Source organism: Perca fluviatilis, chromosome 6 (genome assembly GCF_010015445.1).
Source record: "Perca fluviatilis chromosome 6, GENO_Pfluv_1.0, whole genome shotgun sequence".
NCBI classification, from domain to species: domain Eukaryota; kingdom Metazoa; phylum Chordata; class Actinopteri; order Perciformes; family Percidae; genus Perca; species Perca fluviatilis.
The window spans coordinates 36,280,357-36,300,445 of NC_053117.1; the positions used below are offsets into that span (position 1 = coordinate 36,280,357).

The 20,089-nt window shown below is 40.9% G+C and overlaps 1 protein-coding gene across 6 annotated transcripts in view; it reads left to right on the forward strand.

Annotated features, from left to right (window-relative positions):
- The window catches only part of trpm3 (transient receptor potential cation channel, subfamily M, member 3), a 192,624-nt gene that overhangs the window by 38,778 nt on the left and 133,757 nt on the right, over nucleotides 1-20,089 (forward strand). For 4 of the 6 annotated variants that reach the window (XM_039803042.1, XM_039803035.1, XM_039803038.1 and 1 more), the window contains exon 1: nucleotides 3,716-4,359. The exons of the other annotated variants lie outside the window; for them this stretch is intronic. In XM_039803042.1, coding sequence (XP_039658976.1) covers nucleotides 4,270-4,359 — 90 coding nt within the window. In that variant the 5' untranslated portion in view covers nucleotides 3,716-4,269. Of the gene's footprint in view, nucleotides 1-3,715; nucleotides 4,360-20,089 lie in introns of those variants that run through there. 6 annotated transcript variants of the gene reach the window in all.

Consider the following 20,089-nt stretch of genomic DNA (forward strand, 5'->3'; position numbering starts at 1 on the left):
TACCTTGTTGCACGATCCAAATTGTCAGCGTGTAGCTTGCTAGCTCGAAGTTTGTTGTTGTTTCCCGAAGCAAAGGGATTTTGAGAACGACAACACACAGAGAGCAGAAGGTGAGTGTCAAAGCCTGACACACCAGCTGCCGCTGTGTGGCATAAAATGAACAAAAATAGACAAATCGTTCATTTCAATTATTTGTATGACAACTAATCGTCAACTAAAATTCATGATTGTGACAGCCCTAGTGACGATGTGTAGTATTTCTAATAGGAGCCACCATGTGTTGTCTTCAACACCTCTGAACCCTCAGTGCTTTTATCCCCACACCAGAGAATCCCATCACGCTGAATCCTACTCAACCAGTCCAGACATGCCAAATTTATCACAGAGTCACAAGCATTTGTGTGTTTGAGTGTTGTGAACCAGTAACTCGCTGGAGACAAAACAGGCGGTGTGGCTAGAAATAGAAATAAAGGCACACCAAGCACCAAACGAACAAAAAGATGAAGCAACAATAGCTGGCTAATTTTAGCTTTTTTGTTGTTGGTATGCTTCATAATTAAGCATTCAGTTCAAAAAAACATTACTTCACTGATAAGGTTTGCCATTGTGGATATGTTCTAGGTCCTACAGAACAGCTCTATGGATGGTTGTGCATCATTAACATTTACAAAATGCAATTTTCTAATGCAACTAAAACAGTGAGAATAACCATTTAGCCTTTATCAACCCAGTTAATCTAAGGCTTGGGTATGTTGTGAATACACCTATAATCGGGTCAAAATTGTAATTTGGGTCTAAATTAATAAAGGAGCCATTCTAGTAGGTAGGGCTTGGTACCGAACGTCGATACTTTTATTGCACCAGAAAAAAATACTCCAATCCTATGAGTATCGAAAAATTATTTATCTTTCTGTGCCAAATTTCGGTTCCAAAAGCGTCTGAGCGCGTAAGCGCAAGCTTATTTGTCCTCTCTGCATATTGACACAGAGCGGAGCTCCAACTGACACACACACACACACACACACACACACACACACACACACACACACACAAACGGAGAGGTGCGTACGGAGTAAACTGTCTGCAGTTTAGTTGAAGTCACAGTGAGTCACGGCGATGCCGATAAAGTTGTTTCAAGTGTAGTTACAATTTTTCAAAACTTCACGCAGACAGCGTTTGCTGCGATATGATATTAATGGCGAGCCGAAAGTGGTCGTGGTGCTGTTGACGTTACACTTCCTCTTAGGGACTGTTTGGTATTTATGGAATGAACCACCGGAGGAAAATAGGGGAGGGTCATGTCTTTTTATTCTTTGTTGAGGGGAGGGTCATCCAACATTATTTAGTCCGGGGGTTACCCAACTTTTGTATTCATGAAACAGCAAAATTTCAAAGTGGCTTGTTTGGTGCATATTTATCCATGTAGCTCTCAGTCTCGGCCCTCCTTCGCTACCAGATGGGTCTGACCCATGAGTTTGCGGGGGGCTTTGCTGAATTGTCTCAATGTTTTATTGTTTTATTTCATGTGAATACTAGTTTACTAGAGGACTAACTTAGTATTTGAAGTAATGCAGTAATGCAGGAAGTGTGCATTTAGTTTCCATGCTTATTGTGTTTCCACAACAATGTTAGTGAGTAAATCTACTGAAATGGCCACCACAACAAAACAGAGGAGTGTGATGCATCAGATGAGAAAGCACAGGTTTAGTCACATATGTCATGGCTGTAAAAAACAGTGGTAATCTGTATATCTTTGCCAAGCGCAAACCAGTGCAGAACGTATCGCTAAATTGCTGGGGGAGGGTCATGCCTTTTTTCAAAATTGTTTTGGAGGGTCATAGAAAAATGACTACTGGTGAGGGGAGGGTCATGTCTATTTTGACTGAAGGTCCCAAAACTTCTCTGGTGGCCCCAGAAATGAATAACGAACAGTCCCTTAGACAAGCAGGCACAACAGTTGTTTCTCTGCCCTGATGACTGACTGACAGGCTCTGAGTGAGCAGTTTTACCAGAATTTTTGACTCACAGGTGGAAAATAAAAGCTTTGTGTTTAATGTATTTTGGTTGATGTTGAAATGGATTTTAAAACATATGGTATCGGAAAAAGTATCGTTAGGAACCGGCATTGAAACTGAGGTATCGAAATTGGCACCGGATCGAAAGATTTTGAACGATGCCCAGCCCTACTAGTAGGTGCGGACCTCTCCAGTCACCTCTCCATCAGCTCCGCAAAATGTATTCATTAATTGTCTATTAATATTAGTTGTGCTTTATGTGGTTGACGTTGGATGGCGATGGCATGTGGCTATGAGTCCCCCATCAGGATTGTATATATCAACTTGCCAGTCTACTGCTGACTCTGCTAGCCTGGGCTAGCTAGCACCGAGGAAGATGAGCTCAAGCTAACACACCATTTCTGCGGCGCTCAAGAGTCGCTCATCAGGATAGGGAAATCAACTCACCAGTGTCCTACTGACTCCGCTAACATGGCCAGTCAAAGTTTTCAAATGTAAACATCAGAGTAAACACTGAGGAAAAGGTGAAGATGGCCATCAGCTACAATTCATGGCCACGATCCGGACTACGTGGACAAACGAGAACAATCTGCGTTCATCTTCATTTCTACATCAGAGGGGACACCGAGGCAAGAATGGAGGAATTGAACACCGACTGCCACTTCTCTGCTGGGCGTCCTGCTGGCCAGTGTGCAGGCATAGGACTGTGAGCTGGGTGGCCTCCGGGCCTCGGCCGGTTTCCAGCAGGATGTCGGGAGCGGTGGCATCCTTTCGCCGAGACTTGGCTGGAACCTGGAGTGCCGGTGCCATTCAACCAGGTGACTCTTTTTCTGTGTGCCGATCTGACGGCCACATTCCGCCAAGTTGAAGGAGGTGATGGGATAACATTTCCCTGGAATTGTACCTTACGATTTCATGTGGCAAATAAAAATGGAAAGATTGACCGATTAAAGGTCAAAGGAAATCCTTGAAAAAGAAGAAAAGAGTTAATTGTCTTTTCTGTTAACATTATAATTGCAGCGCAACATTCTTGTCAATACAGCAAACAATATGGAATATGACAGTCACATCAATTTAACCACTTTAGAGCTTTTATGTATAAATATGTCCCACGTGCAAATCAGTAAGTAGGTCGTACTCCTCTCCGCTGCCACATTATCAAGTTGTTTCATGTGCTTCCATCCTCAAGCTCCATCTGAATTCATATATAAGACCGTGCTTCACCCATTTCCCTTTTGTCTACCATACATTGCCTCTCACATCTTTTCACTTCCATTCTCTCCATCTTGCCTTCGCTCTCTCTCTGTCTGTCTCTCTCTCTCTCTTCATCGCTCGTCTTTTTTTTCCCATGCGCATAAGCAATCTTTTTCTCTTGCATCCTATCCCCATAGTTTCAATTTCAGCTTTTTTTCCCCTCTCTCTTTTTCTTCTTTCTTTTCTCTCTCTTTCCCCCTCCTCCCCCGGCCCCAGTTTTCTTCTCTTCTTTCTTTTCTTTCCTCTCTTTGTTAAAAACAATTTTTTTTTTTTTTTTTTTTTTTTTTCTCCCCCTCTTTTTTTTTTTTTTTTTTTTTTTTTTTTTTTTTTTTTTTTTTTTTTTTCTTCGCGTTTTTTTTGGCCCCCCCGCCCCTCCCCCCCCCCCCTCCCGCCCCCCCCCCCCCCCTCCTCTCCCTCCTCTTTTTTTTTTTTTTTTTTTTCTTTGCCCTTTTACTGCACTGCACTGCTCGGCTCATCTCTCCTCTCCATCTCTCCTCCATCTATTTTTCTCTTTTTTCTCTTTCCCTACCTGCATCCCTTTCACCCCACACGCTCTTATCTCTGTCGTGCATTGCTGCGCTCTGCTCATTGTTGTTTGGGAAATTACTGTACGCTCTGGGTTTCTTCGCGCCACAGCTGAGTACGCTCCGGCTACTGGTGGAAGAGGAATCAGATGTTCTTGGTGCTCCAGGTTTGGCTTGCCTCGGACTCTTTGGATCTGTGCGGCCCGGAGAAGAGAAGAGGGCAGGGAGGGAGGGGAGGGGGGGCACAGAGCTGCCCAGGTGAGAGATTCATCTGCTCGGTGGAGTAAAGGCTTCAAGGTGGTGGCGGTAGTGGTTGATGGTTGTCCGTCGAGGGTCATGCCCTGGGACTTGCGTGCTTTTCGGCAGTTGGAGTTGGAGACCCTCTCCCATTTTTGCTCCCCTAGTGGGGCAGGATTGATCCTGGTCCCGGGCAAAGCCGCCGGGCACCAGTGGCTGCACCGTGAAGAGTGGGCACCATGAACCAGCTGGATGCGCCACGGCCAATCAACTGGACCATTAGAAAACTGTGCCATGCAGCCTTCCTGCCATCTGTACGCCTGCTAAAGGTAAAAGAACACAGGGGAAGGGAGAATGGGAATTAACTAAAAAAAAAAAAAAAAATGGATGCCCTGGGAGGTTTAGTAAAATATGTCAGGCAGCTCTTCTGCTATCCTGCCACTTTCTAGAGGGAGATTAGTAGAAAGGTGTGAGGATACAAAACGATGGAAAAACTGCTATACCACATGCATGGCATCCTTCAAGTCTACTTAATGCATAACCAAGTGGATGTAAGGCAGGCATGAAGATGGGATACAGGCAAAGATTAAGTCAAAAATGAAGAGAAGTGTGGTATAACACTAAGCTTTGGAAGTAGGGGGATGCGCAAAGAGGGGAGGATAAAAATGGAGGCGGGAAAAACAGGAACATGATGTTAAAGAGATGCACACAGAGAGTAAGACAGAAATTGGAAGCGGCAGTGACAAAGAAAGTGTGTTGAAAGAGAGAAAGCAAATATTTTTAAATGGTTAAGAGCAAGAAAATAAATGAAGGACAGGGAATGACAAGACACTGACAACAAGAGATGGAAAGAAATCAGAGAGTGAGAGTGGATTATAGGGGTCCTGTGTCGTGTATAGCTTGAGTGTCGCACAAAAGAGTGAAGGTGAAGAGACCAAGTGAAAGGAATGCGAGAAAGCGAAAGGAAAGGTAGATGGTGAATGGAAGAGACAGAATATAAGGGAAGAGAGGCTTTGTAGGGATGGGTGAGCAGAAATGTTGAATTGGAGATGACAGACGGGGACTGAGGAGATTTAGGAAAAAGGTGGATGTGCAACATCAAATCCCAGCAGACAGGTGATTAAAAGAATTAAACAATGTTCCTTAGTGTAAAACCTTGTTGTTGACTTGATATTTTGTTAGAATTAGCCAGATTAAGTTGAAAAAAAAAATAATAATAATAGTGTAAAATAATGTGTGTGAATGAGTTCAGAATTCATCCGTGTATCTGAGCGTGTGTGGGTGTATCAGTAATTGTGTGTTTAATAGACTATGTTCAGTGCCTTAAAAAGGCTTGCTAAAAGACATTTGGAGCCTAAAATCTCATCTTTATTCATCCATGCACTTGCATAAGCTAGTTACAGGTGCTGTTTAAGAAGAGCTATTGTTGGAGGTCTTGAATAGATCTTCTCCACTCTCCTTTGATCTGGCTTTATCAAAGTTTCTCACAGAACAGTATAGTAGTATTCACTGTGATGTTGAAGCACACAACTACCTGGGCTTACATGTCGGCTATTTGCATTTGTATAGCCTGGTTCAATTAATATTGTAATCCAATTGTTTTTTGTGTGTCTGAGGACGTATATAGTGTGTTTGTTAACACGTGATTTACTGTGGAACTCCACATGATACGCTGTTTTATCTATGCATGTGTGTGTTTGGATTATTCAGAGCACCCTAACGTGCTGTATAAGTTATGCAATATACAGTATTTCTTTAGGTTCAGTTTATTATTTTCTGCAAGACTTAAGTAGCTGCTGTGGGACTGCACTGAAAAAAGTTTTTATTTGAAGTTCAGTGTTACCCACACGTTGATAATTTACTTGTGGTGGTGGGTAGCGCAGGATGTGACGCCGCGGCGCATAATGGCTGGGTTCAGTAATGATGGGTTCAGTTATAAACTATTCAAACGAAGGTGAAAAGAATGACTACATAACATTATCAGATAATTTAGAATGAAATAACTATTTACATATTAAACAAATAAGACTAAAATATGATGAAAATATTGCGACACCATGCTCCACCATATACACCATATGCTATATGCCCTAACGTTGTTGAATATCGCGATAATGATATAACTTGTTATAGATTTTAAAATGTAGCCTAGTGAGTTCTGCATTTCTGCTGCTTTCAGTATTTTGCTAAAATACAACAAATTGCACGTGAAATTTTAAACAAATGACAATAAAGTGTAGCCATAACGTGCTTTTTTTTTTGCCAAATGTTAACAGTTCTACAGATACCATACATGTCCTATTGCACTCATTTAGATCTCATCTGAGCAGATTTCTGTCATTCAAACAATCGGAGTTGTAGTTTAAAACTTTTACAGCCATTTTAATAAAATGAAGGGTTTTATTCGGGCTTGAGTCCATAAATGCAGTTAATGGATACAGGCACGCAGAACTGAAGGCTCGGTTAGCAACGATTAGCTCTGATTAGTGGTTAGCTCCAGTTAGCTAGCTCTATTATAAAGATATGGAGTGGAGGAGACTGCCGCGGAGAGGGGTAACAACCAGACTCTGTTTAATGACGTTCAGGGAGCTTTCACAGCAGTGTGGCCGCGTTGTTTCAACAGTTTTATTAGTACTATTATTATTTATTAGTTAATACCACGGCAAAACCACCAGCAGCATGCTACTACCAGAGCCCGTCTACTGAGAGCCTGTTCACTCCCTATTCAGCCCCATTGTACCAAATTTGGTTGCAGTTCCACTAGAATTCCACTGGGGGTGATCGCAGGCGAGTGAAAAATGAATGGCAGTCTATGGAGATAGACGGCTAAATTTGTCTCTTTCGCCTGATTGTCGTTGAGAAATCTCAGATTTGATTGTAGTTTTTGCAAGTTCAACATGGATTATAGGTCGAAAGTTGAATGAACGAGTACTTATGTCCTTTTGATTTCTTACAGGTTGAGTCATTGTTGCCCATAACACGCTAGCATTCTGCTAATGAATGCTGATTGGTCAGTGAAGGACTGATTACGACCAGAGATCCCACTTAATGGCATCCAAAGTGTGTGTGTGTGTGTGTGTGTGTGTGTGCGCGTTTATGTGTGTGTGAATATTTCAGCAGTGTTGTTGATGCCTCAAGAGAAAAAAGGAAGTGACTCAGAGCTTGCCGTAAAGCAGTTTCTCTGGCCGTACGATGTGTATGACGTCATTGACATTTTAAAAGGCGTTTTAGAACAAAAAAGCGACTTTAAAAAAATCTAACACCCAGCAGTGTGTATTTTCTTTGCCTCCCCTTTCGAATGCAACATTCAAATTACTAGACAAAAAATGATATCCTGAGAAAAGTGGATTTTGAAGGGTATAGCTCCATAGACCACCATTCATTCTGCACTCGCCCGTGAGCGCCCTCATATGGAACCAGGGTGGAACTGCAACCGGTTCAGAAGCCGGAGGGTTTCCCGAGAGTGGAAGTTCTCCCCTTATTAGATATTCTCTGTTACTACTAACTAGGGCTCTGACTTTTGCCCAAAAAGTCATATTCAAAGTTTGTTTGTTTATTTTTATTAATATTCAAATATATTTGAATATTTATTAATAATATTTTGACCATTAAATGCCTTCAGTGAGACTTATATTGGTAAGTTGGAGATGTTCTGTCCACCAGAGTGCAGTCTATCAGTCAATGTCAATAGGCTTTTTTTAATTAAAAGTCAGACCCTGGATTAAACACAAACAGTACGCTTTCAACAGGAAGTTCGGAGCTTTCACCGTAGCCTATGTAAGTGGTCAGATGTTTATACTTCTGTGCTGGTGTGTACAAGTATATCTGAGTGACGGTGATTACCGGACAAAGTGTCTCCCCTGTTCTTTCTGACCACGGTGAGACATCTGCAGCAGGAAAAGTGAACCCTCTTCTTGATTTCACGTTGTTTATGGAGAAGGAGAACCAGGAAATGAGTCGGGGGGGAAATGCAAGCTGCGGCTGAGCGACGTGCGTCGCCGCGACGTGTAGTTAAATTTTGAAATGCGTGAAAAAGCCTCGGAATCTGAATTGAAAACGTTTACAAGCAAACACATTTACAAAAAGTAATGCCCATAACAGGTTTCAATATTAAGGGCTGCCTAATATTCGTTCGAATATCATTGTTTTTTTAAATATTCGAATTATATTCTAATAAAGAAGTTCAGAGTCAAAGCCCTAAGGGGGACGGGCTAGAGGCAGCTCCTCTGTGTGCCCTGTAAAAAAAATACACCGTTGTTTGGAGAAAAAAAATGTAATTCGGATTTTACCTACCTGGGCGGTTTCTCAATTTACCTGGGTGGGGTGCCCAAGTAGAACCTATGTATGGGAAACACTGAAGTTATGGCTCTCAGCTGTGAAACAGAAAATGTTCCCATCCCATAGTCCCTCTAGGTTTCCAGGGACGGTTTACAAAGCAGCTCCAGAATTAACAATATTACCACAATGTTGTCTCTGTGTTTCTGTGTGTGCGTGCATGCATGTGTGTGCGAACATTGGTGCTTTTATAGTGTCTGTCAGTAGATATGATGTTCTCATGAAGGGAGGGGCAGATAAGCACGGCAAAGAAGTGGGTTCCCATGATTTACACTAAACTGCTTAGGGAAAGGTGTGTTCCATGTGAGGGAAGGACATGTGAAGAGGAGTAGTAGAAGGAGTATGTGAAAGAGATGGGTTCCTATAATTTACACAAGATTGATTTGTTTGGCAGGTGTGGTTCACATTGGGGGAGAAGTACATTAGTTCAAGAAAACACTGGGCTCCCATAATTTACTCTAAGCTCTCTTGTGGAAAGTATGATTTATGTGTAGAATGGGCACACGAGCACAGGAAAGGTGTAGGAGTGTGTGTATGGAGATGTCTTTCATCTCCTAGATGAAAATTAAACTCTTTCCCATTCATTTCAAAAAAGTGTGACCAAGTTGAATAAATCACTCAAAATTCAAAGAAAGCAGTCACAGTTAATTTTATGTGTTCATAGCCTTTTGTGAAGAATAGCATAAGGTCTTGAGGTAATCTGATGAAAAATGCCATATTTATGGTACAGGGAAGGTGTAAATCGGTCATTTTTGACCAGAACAGTGAGTTTTAGGCCGTGGCTGGAGTGGGTTAGATGTGGGTTTTGTTTGTTTAACTTAGCTTTCGATAGCCAGACACCCATTAACTGGTAACTAACCGGTTAATTTTTTAAGAAAAAACATGCAAAATAATAACACTCGTATGTTACATTAACTTTTGTTTGTAAAGCTGTCCAGCACTTGGTGGTAGGAGCGCAGGGTTTCTGCCATTGTGTTACAAGCCCGGTTTTTGCCAGTGCTAAGCATTCTAAATGTGTTTTTAAGACGTTATACAAGTAGCAAACTCCTTCAAGGAATATCTCGTAGTGCGTACGTTGTATGCATAACGTTAGAGAGGAAAAGAGAGAGAGAGAGCGAGTGAGCGTGTACCGAATACATGAAGTTAACTAACTTATAGCTGTGAATGTATTAGCCGGTGTGTGTATTGTGTAACGTTACAATTTTTTTCGGTTATTGAATGCAGATGAACAGTTATTATTTCAGCAGCTGAACCTGTATTCTTGCTGAGTTACCACGATGGATGAAGCTACATGCGATTATGGTCCCTGGAACTGTCTCCTGTATGTGAATCCTCCTAGGGAGGCATCAGGCTGTCAGTATGAAATTAACTTAATGGGCCTGTCATTATTGTTGGAAATTTCTGCACGACAAGCACTTTCCTCCCATGCCCCTCTAACTTAATACCTGCCCGCTGCTGCCAGCTACATACTTATGCTTGTGTGTGCACCTGAGTCTGACTACAATTTATAGGCTGTCAGGGATGTTTTGTGTCTTTCTTGCGCAGGAAAATATGTCCGACAGATTGTGTGTGCGTGTTTGTGTGTGCACATGGTTTTCTATGCTCTAGTATGTGCATTTGTTAGGCAGTGCTACAGGCACAGTTGAAGTTGCAGCAAATATGCACCTTGCAAGCGCCGGTGTGTGAGCATATGATTTGAACCCTGTGGTCTGCTCAGAGTGGAAGAAAACGGTAACAAAAAGTAAATTCAACAAGAAGGCTTACCAGTATGCAATCTAATCTTGTTTTATACAAACACAACCAGTCTAACCCTCCAGTGATTCTTTTATGAATCAATGCAGTAAATCAAAAACCTTTTACCACTTTTACTTCTTCACCCACCTCCATTATCCTCAAGCTGACCACATAACGAGTAGAAGTGTGCATGTGTGCGACAGACCTCAAGCATGCTCAGATATTGATCATTTGAAGATATTACCGGATTTTCACAGAGGCAAGTCCCTGAAAGCCATAGCATTGATCAGGGAATTTACTCTGTTTGACGTCTTATCCATTAGAGAGAGAGAGAGAGAGAGAGTGTGTGTGTGTGTGTGTGTGTGTGTGTGTGTGTTTGTGTGTGTGTGTGTGTGTGTGTGTGTGTGCGCGGTGTGTGTGTGCGTGCGCATGTGCATGTGCGCAAATGTCCTTGAGTGCAAACTTAATGTGAAGATGTTGATTCATATGCTTGTTTCTGTCTACGGTTATGTGCCTGCGTGTCTTTCAGTTCACCTTTTTTTTATTTTATAAAGATTATTTTTTGGGCATTTCTAGGCCTTTATTGATAGAACTGCTGAAGAAATAAAAGGAGAGAGAGAGAGGGGTAATGACATGCAGCAGAGGACCGCAGGTCGGAGTCAAACCTGGGCCCGCTGCGTCGAGGAGTAAACCTCTATATATGGGCGCCCGCTCTACCAACCGAGCTATCCGGGCGCCCTATTCAGTTCACCATAAAGAAAAATATTATCGAGTTCTGTCAGCATGCTACATGACATCATGACTTTGCGTAAACATACACGGCACTTTCCTTAAGCCAAGTGGTGTGTTATCTGTACACATTTTGAGCTATCCACGTGTATGTCTACACCGTATACAGCAGACGGCAGTCTGCAGCGTCAGCTTTCTAAAGCCACATGGCGTGTTATCGCGAGGCTACGGTTAGGAAATGTCACACGTGGGTTGGGATTAGGAAAAGAATAACCGGTTGGGTTTAGGAAACGTGACAAGCGGGTTGGGTTTAGGAAAAGAAGAAACGGTTAGGTTTAGGAAAAGAGCAACCGGTTGGGTTTAGGAAAAGAACAAAAAAGGAAACGTCACACGCAGGACACGAAGCAAACGCCACACGCGGGACACGATCCCCGGTCTCCTGGGTGAAAGTCCTGTGTTTGACTCATCCACACCGCCCTTTCATACTACTCGCTACGGCATCAATTCACACGAAAACGCAAGGTAATGTAAGATAATGGAGGCCAAACGGCGTTGATAAACACGATAAAAAGCGAGTATGATAACGCCAATAATGGCATACGAATTGGCGTGTCATACATACGCCACTTCATGAGATCAGTCTGCAGCGTGAATGGACTTCAATCTTAGTGGATTTACAAGTTAGCTTTAATCAGGATGATTTCCCCTCTAGTTATACAGAATGCAGATCTGTTTAGTTGAAGATATTCCCAGATATTCTTGTTTTTGTCTGCACTGTAACACTACACTAAATAAATACATTTGATTAATCATCCCGAACTGACAAGGATTAAGGTTCGTACTGATATGAGTGTAAGTAACAAGTGATTTAATTAATAACAACATTTCCTATTGACCTTTAAAATGGCAAGCAATTGGTCAAGTGCCATTTCACAGAAGACTAATGCCCAGAAACAGTCATACAGTTTGTAGTTCATTGTCACTTTATAACTGCGCTTTTTTTGTCCGGGCCTTAACGAAAGAGCTCTTTGCTGGAAATGGCTGACAGTATAGATTTAATAAAAAATGTTCTCTCTGTCAGAGCTTGTGTCCTGCACCTGAAATGATTATAGATTTGCAACGTGGACAGCTGAGATTTCTTTACAAGTTTAAGCCTGGGATTTTGTGTAGACTCGGCAGGATAAAGTGTGAACAGGGAAACAAAATCTGTGTTCTTTCATCCTCTCTTGGCGACTTTAATACTTCCTACATACTGTACGGTATACTAATGCATTCACTAAAACCTCTTTTCTTTTGTGTTTTGATGTGACAGCCTCTCTCATTTTTCACATTTTAATTGTGTGCTTCTTTATCTTATTTTAATACTACGTTAAGTTGTCTTACCCTTTTAGGAAATCACACAGTATTAATACCTCTGCAGTGCAGTGTAAAGAAAATGCTGCATACAGTGAATACAGTAATAATCCTTTCTTTGGTTCTCCTCATGAAGTCGTTCATTTTCTGCCCGTCCTCTCGTATCTACCTTGCATTTTTCTCTGTCGTGTCCTGTCTGTCTGCCCGTCTTTCTCTCTTTCATCTTCTGTGTCTGCCGCTTTCTCTTTTTGATACGTCCTCTTTTTGTTTATCTCTCTCTTTTTCTTCCTTTTTTTTCTTCCATTGGTTCCCATAATCATAAAGCATAGATGACACTCCATCTTATGCAAAATACATGGGGGACGGGATGTTGCTGCTTAAAAAAAAGAAAGAAATCCCTCTAATGCTAAAAATAAATGTGTGTTACATAAAAAGATACACTGTTGCAGTGCTTTTTTATCATTTAGTTTAGCTGCGAGGAGTGAATATGCATGGGAGTAACTCATCCTACACAGCAATCTAACACAATATTTGTAAAAAAGATCTTCTATTCTTAATGTGAATTCTGACACCTACAATATGCAGTGTATCTAAGAAGCAAAGTACAATCTGTCACCTACAGGTGGCACCACCCATTTTTGAATCTACAGTAGCTACAGTGAGGTAGGTAGATACAGTAGATCTCAGCACACAAATGTCGTGAAACTAAGTAACCTTAAACAGCTTAAACCTTAAATCAGTTTGGAGTTTGATACAGGGGTGTTCATTGTAACCACATATGTGTACTCTTTTAGTATCACAGTATCACATACAAGTAGCATATTTATATTAGCCTACATGGGAAGAGAACTTTTCATAACACAAACTGATTTGTATTTTATGATACAGATGTTGCACCATTACAGAAGCCAACAACTCAGCATATCTTTGTTTATTTACTGAATAAAGAGTGAAATACATTACCTTTGTTGTAATCACTGGGTAAATAACCAGTTTCTTTGTTTATATCTGTTTAATTTGATATAATACCGTGCATAAAACACCATACTGTTTTGAACTGGTAATCAGATGTAATGTGATTGTTGCAGACAGTGTTGCTTGTTCAGGCTGAGATATTTCTTTGCATTACGCTCCCTCTCTATGTGTGTCATTTACACATTCTGATAAATCATTAAGATTGGGACAGCAGGGATTGTCTCAATTACCAAGCTCTGTGAAAACCACTGATTATCTGATTACATTTGCCATATCGCACGATAATGACACCCATAACACGCACGTTTACATTAGGATCTTTGTGCGCATTTTGTCATTGAGTATTACTTAATTATTTTGAGCAGGGGAAGTGCATATAACATAAATCCAAAAAAAAGTGACAGATGGTGTGTTGCATGTCAATAATGTTGTCTATACTGCTTGTAATCTGTGCAGGTAAACATAAAGCATAGTTACATACCATGCAGTGTTTCCCCTAGGTTGACTGCTTTAGCATGGCGGATGGGTTGGGTAAACCCCTAGGGGGTAAGCGAGCATCTGGAAAGCGGGGAGATTCTAAGGCTAACAAGCCATCACCTCCCGTTAGCATTCCATTGACTCCCATTGATTTTGGCGTCACTTTGACAGCGAATAACTTTACATCTGAAGCGTTTAAAGACTCTATTTGTCCATTTTTTATTTCTATAGAAACACAACAGTGTATAAAAGGCTTCATTGCGTTGTATCTCACGTTATGGCTCCATAGCAGCCTTTTCGTAAAAATAGGCTAACGATTGTGTCATAACCACGCCACTTTCTGTCGCACAGTAGAGAAATTACCGTATAGTCAGGAGAAGCTCGCAGGCAATCGGGGGGGACGTGGAGGCATACAGTCAAGGGAGAAGCCCATAGAGAGTCCATGAAAGCATCGGAACAAAATATTTCAGCAACGTTTTGATGGATTGGAAATACTGCGGTATGTGGCAAAATTTTTGAATTATTGAGATTTCTCTTAGCACAGCTACCAGAAGACATCTACGTCGTCAAACTCAGTTTGAGGCTCCGCAGTACGCTCAGCCATCACCGGAAAAGTGCTTCTAATCGGCTTCACTGGTCTCCGTCGAAGTCTACGGCGTCGCTCTGTCCATTTCTTCCACTGTCTATGGTACACACTAGTCTATATCCACAACGTTCCACTTCCGGGATTGCTCCGTTGCTGCTGGAAATTCCGCTGTTGGAATTTTAAACTCCGGTGGATTTCTGAGGAATATGGTTAACTGCTCCTCAGATCTCTGCAGGGTAAATCCAGACAGCTAGCTAGACTATCTGTCCAATCTGAGTTTTCTGTTGCACGACTAAAACTACTTTTAAACGTACACGTTCCACCAAAAGAAGTTCCTTCCCGAGAATATTTTGCAGAGGCACCGTGGCTCCGTCCGGCGCTTAGCACCGCCCATGACGATTGTGATTGGTTTAAAGAAATGCCAAAAAAACAGAGCACAGTTTTTTTCCCATCTCAGAATGCTGTGTGGACTAGCCAGACCTTCTTCCGCAGCACTTTGGAGGGAGGTCTGGCAAAGCGAGACCAGAGAAACACATAAACCACTCATTACAACGGCATTAATTGGATCCACCGCACAGCACTTAATTAAAAAGAAAATACCACTTTTAAAGCTGGTTTGCCTGTAACTTTTGTTATTTGTTGTTGTTATTTCCTTCCTAGTGTAGCATTTAAAAGGCTTCCTTTTTTTTTTCTTCAAACGGAGTCACTTCCAGCTAACTTCACGGAGAACAATGAGGGCAAAACAAGATCATCCAACTGTTTTAACCGAATATTCTCTGGGCCAGCCCAGCTAAAAACACACCACTGAATCCATCAGCATGTTAGCGTATCACGTGCCTGTTTGTAACCATTAGGCTACCGACAACGTTGTCTTCGCTTAACCTGTTCATCTGACTTCAGCAGTTTAGATAACACGCTCGACTGCACTGCTGTTACAGGCGTGAAATAACCACAGACAGTGCGTCGCTGCAGTTCACGGCAGTGCTACGCTGAATGAATATACGGGAAACACAATGGATATTTGTCCTTATTTTGGGCATTCAAAAAATAATTCTTGCCTGGCGGGGGTTCCCTTTGTACAATTATACGGGGAAACACTGCCATGTTACTCACAATATTACAACAAACAAAGGGGCCACACATAAAACAATGAATTACAAACCTCAATTGGAAAACTACTCGGCTACATTTAATAAAAACAAACAGAATTTATATATACAAATTAAAACGTTATTATGCGAAAGTGAATTCAGCATGTGCACAAAGAACACTAGCTGCTCACTCAATATTTCTGCGTGCTGTTTGCTTGTGTTTTGAGTTGGAGGGCAGTTTTGTATCAGCCCAAATCCCCACACTCTTTTTTTCTCTCTTACTTCCACACTTACTGACAGATCCCAACGTGTTGAGAACAAATGCTTCTTGAGTGTTGACCGAAACTGGAAGAAACCACACATTGTCACGCGCACGCCTAGGGGCGAGTCCTTTCCCCTTTCTCTCACTCATCCTCTTTTTTTTCTTTTGTGTGCCCTCAAAGTCACAGGATGTCTCAAAGCTTGCTTGTTTATGTCTCAATTAACCAGAAAATACCTCATTTATGAGATTTCAATTAACACAGTATCTCACTAATGAGCCGAAACGAGAACATAAGCTGCCAATTAACACCTCGTTCCTTTATTCAGGCACACAAAGAATTTATATTTCCTATTTGGCACGCTTCCACTCAACATCATGGGAAGGGAAACAAATTCTTTTTTGTCTTTTATGCTTTCTAAAATAACCTGGATGTCGAGGAAACAATGTGTCATCATGCTGTTTGTTCTCTTTATCTCTAAATGCAATGTCCTGAATTAATGCAACACATAGGACAGGACGACTCTCCCTACCAGTCAGCTGCTTAATCATTTATGAGAATCGATGCTGAAGGGACTTTCAGAATAAATATATAACTTGGTGAACCACTTCTAGCTTTCAGTGTCAAAATTTCTCACGCGGTGTGTGCAAATATCACTTGCGCGCGCACACACACACAAATGAAAATTGCCTATCCATCCACCCACAGCTCCCACCTTGTAGTCAGAGCAGCAACATACATGACACTAGCAGTAGAGGTATGAATGCTGAATGCTGACCTTTGACCTGTAAACTGTCAGGGGGAATTTTATGCTGGTGATGGATGACTAATTAATTATGCACTAGGACAGTCATGAATCCATAGGCTGTAAATAAAAAAAAAGAATAAAAGGAAAAAAAAGAAGATTGACGACGCATCTCCACTTCCTCTCACTGTACATAAGTGAAGCCAAAATACCCTGGATACAGGCGCCGCCATCTTGTAATGTTAGAGCCAGATCGCAGTAGTGATCAGGTTGTTTATCAGGAAAAAAAAAAACACTTGAACAGACATCAGCATGATCAGAACTACCTTAAATGACAGAAACCATCTTTTGGGAAATAATTTTGACATGTTCTTTAACTTTATAGTTTGGCCCATGTCCCATCCGCTTACATGGACGGGGTGGGTTTTATGACCTATACTGCAGCAATCCAGATGTTTTGGCTTCACTTAATTCACTTATACCGCAACGATATTGTAGTGTTGACTATTGGTGCTTCCACAAAATATTTTCACAATGAGATTTTTGATAAATAATCATCAATAATGTGGATATAATGACTAAGTGGGTAAAGGCAGATAATAGAACAGTTACAAGTCTGGTAAGTTCAGAAAATGACATCACTTTACTGTAATGCAGCCTTTAAAAGCAGGAAAAGACAACACTTATGCCATATTACGATATCCAAAACCTAAGACGGTATCTAGTCTCATATCACGATATCGATATAATATCAGTATATATTGCCCAGCTCTAGAAAAGAAGAAACATTTTGCTGGAGAGTGTAGAGATCGTTTTGCTAAAAAAACTGCTTCATGGAATCATGAAGCAGTTTTCATTCATTTAGATTTGGAGTTGAACGTCAGTCATGTTAATGATTAGAGTAGATAAATGTAATGTTTCGTGGCACGTCGGTGTTTAACGTGCATGTGTTTACTACTGTTGCCAGGCAGCCTGCTTCCCTTTACTTCCGGTCTCTTCTTCTCTACTACTAATACTTCTTCTCTACTTCCGATATATCGGAATATCGGATTTTTAAATCACTAAATATTTGTATCGATATTGGCATTAAAAATCCTTTATCGGTCGGGCTCTAGTTGGGTGCAAAGGTTTGTGCATGTAGTTTGTAGCTGTTGGATATTATGTGCAGCTTTATGCTATTGCACATTTCTTTAAACTAAGGCTTTACCCCCAAAATCCCAAATAGTCCAAATAAATAATGAAAAGTAATCCCACATTATTAATTTATGCATCAACATTCTTAATAATGAGTTCTTCTCAGACGGACTGCTGTTTGTTGTGAGTGTAGGGGCGGGGGTGCGTGCTTGTAGGCCTAGGTGTAGCGCTGTCCCAGGTTCTGAAATCGATAGACAGGAAAAAGGCCTGAGCTATCATCTAACGTTACCAGCACGTAAACTGAAAGTTTGACCACGTGAATGCTAGCAACCCAACTGCTCTCTATCTGGTCTTTGGTTTGAGTATTTCACCATTCAGCGTTCCTTAGCATTGTAGACATGGTTGATAAGAATACTATAGTAGGGACTGACTTGAATTTAGACCGAAAACATTAAAAACGCATTTAGAAGACGTGTAATTGAAACTAGGCTTATTGGCTTTCTTGCCAAGAGTTGGGTAAGAGAATCAATACCACACATAGTTCAATATGGAGCTTAGCTTAGCATAAAGACTGGAAACAGGGTGAAAGAGCTAGCCTGGCTCTATCCAAAAGTACAGTTTGTACCCTGCAATGTATTTTTTTTACACTTCGGTAAAGCTTATATCCCAAAATGTTGAGTTATTTCTTTTGCGCTCCATGAAATGTAAGTCTTACATCAGATTCTTTACACAAAGTATAGAAGTGGTATAGATGCACGACCAATTTCATCAATCACTTAAATTAGTTAAGTAGTACTATAGTGTGGGATGGCCTGGAATCGGGAATGAGGCTATTTCATCAAGGATGTTGGACTGTGTGTTTTTCTTGTGTTTGGGTGCATTAAAGCATATTCATAAATGCATGGTAATTTACAGCTAATCAGTAGGTCAACAATAAATCAATAAATCCACTAATCAATACATTTCCATTTAATCACACTGACATATTGTTGGCAAGGCTATTAGATAATAAAATGGCATGCTGAGCCGTGAGGGCAGGATGGATAAAGTGTAGAAATTGCATCCCTGAGCTCAGGAGACTAAAATTAGAGGCTCTCTGATAATCTGAGATCTGAAGCCATATTGTTAGTGAGACGAGTGTAATCAATCAAGCTGCTGTTCATGTTGAACTGAAGCCAGCCAATCAGTGCTTACTTGACAGTGTTGTGAAATGCAGCCAGAGTAGTTAACGTTTCAAAATCAGCACCAAGGACAGCGACTGCACAGCATCTCAGGCTCTGCTGAAGACCGTGATAGTTCAAGTCGCAGCCTGAGATTTTATTGAAATTCATTCAGTCAGGCTACAACTAACAATTATGTCTATTATCAATTAATCCACTAATTACTTTTCTCATTTAATCATTTTGTTTATTTTTCAAAGAAAAAGAAATCACACATTCAACAATTCTTCGATGCAGGTGCGTTGGAAAATATCACATTAGACTTGAAAATGAAGGATCCTGCACTCACTTGGCATATTTATTGAAGAAACAAACTTTTCGGCTCCTTTGGACCTTCGTCAAGAGTATTTTAATTTTTTGGATTATACAATGTTGGAAGATAGCTAAAATGCTCATCACCAGAATCGTTTGTCCAACCAACAAATATATTTAGTTTATGGTCATATAAGACAAAGAACGAAATGTTTTACTTAAACTACTTAATCGTCAGTCAGCTAATCAATTCATCGACGAATCATTCCAACTTTACCATTCATAATTGTACATAATTCTTTTTTTTTTTTTTAGAATAATCCTTGTTTCTTTGTTCAGATTGTATTTTAAAATACGGCAGTTGATAGCTGTGATACAGTAGCCTGCCTTGTCCAGTCTATTGAAATGACATACTGGAATCTGTACTGATAGACTGTCACCTGTTTAAACCTTGAACAGACTCCTGGGACTCAACAAGGGTTGGATCCGAATATTTGGATATTCGTTTTGTTTTTCTTTTTAATACTGTAACAAACGCAACCGAATCAACTTTTGGAGAAACCCAACCCGACGTCACGCTGCAGGGGCCAGTCATGTGACCAGCAGTGAGACTTGTCAGTCCGTTTTGAGGCGGTGTGACAGTCCCGTACAGTAGACGGCAAACATCGCTGCCACAAGAACGTTTTCAAACACTATGAGGGTAAAAAAAACAAAAACAAAAAAAAAGTCAAGTTTATTTCATCCATAAAAATGGAAATTATAGTGCTCACACCTGCCTAATACAATACAATAAATACAATATAATACAATACAATACAATACAATACAAAATTTAAAAAATGTACGTTTAAAGTGCTTGTTGTGCTGTCTGATAGCCTGAGGTATAAAAGAGAGAGCATACCGCTTAGTTCGTGTCACGGGAGGCCTTAGCCTACCACTACGTTCTATAACTCTACCAGTCAGATTATCATGAAGAGGGTGACCCGGTTCCCTCGTTATTTTCTGTGTCATTTTTGCCAGACAGTCTTCATATACTTGATCCACTGTATTTAACTCTCCTACGGTTTTTCCCAGCCCTTTTAGTCACTCTATCAATCCTGGCCTTCTCGGTTATCCCAGCATTCCCCCCCCCAACCCACCACACAGTAGCTCCAAACACTACATATAA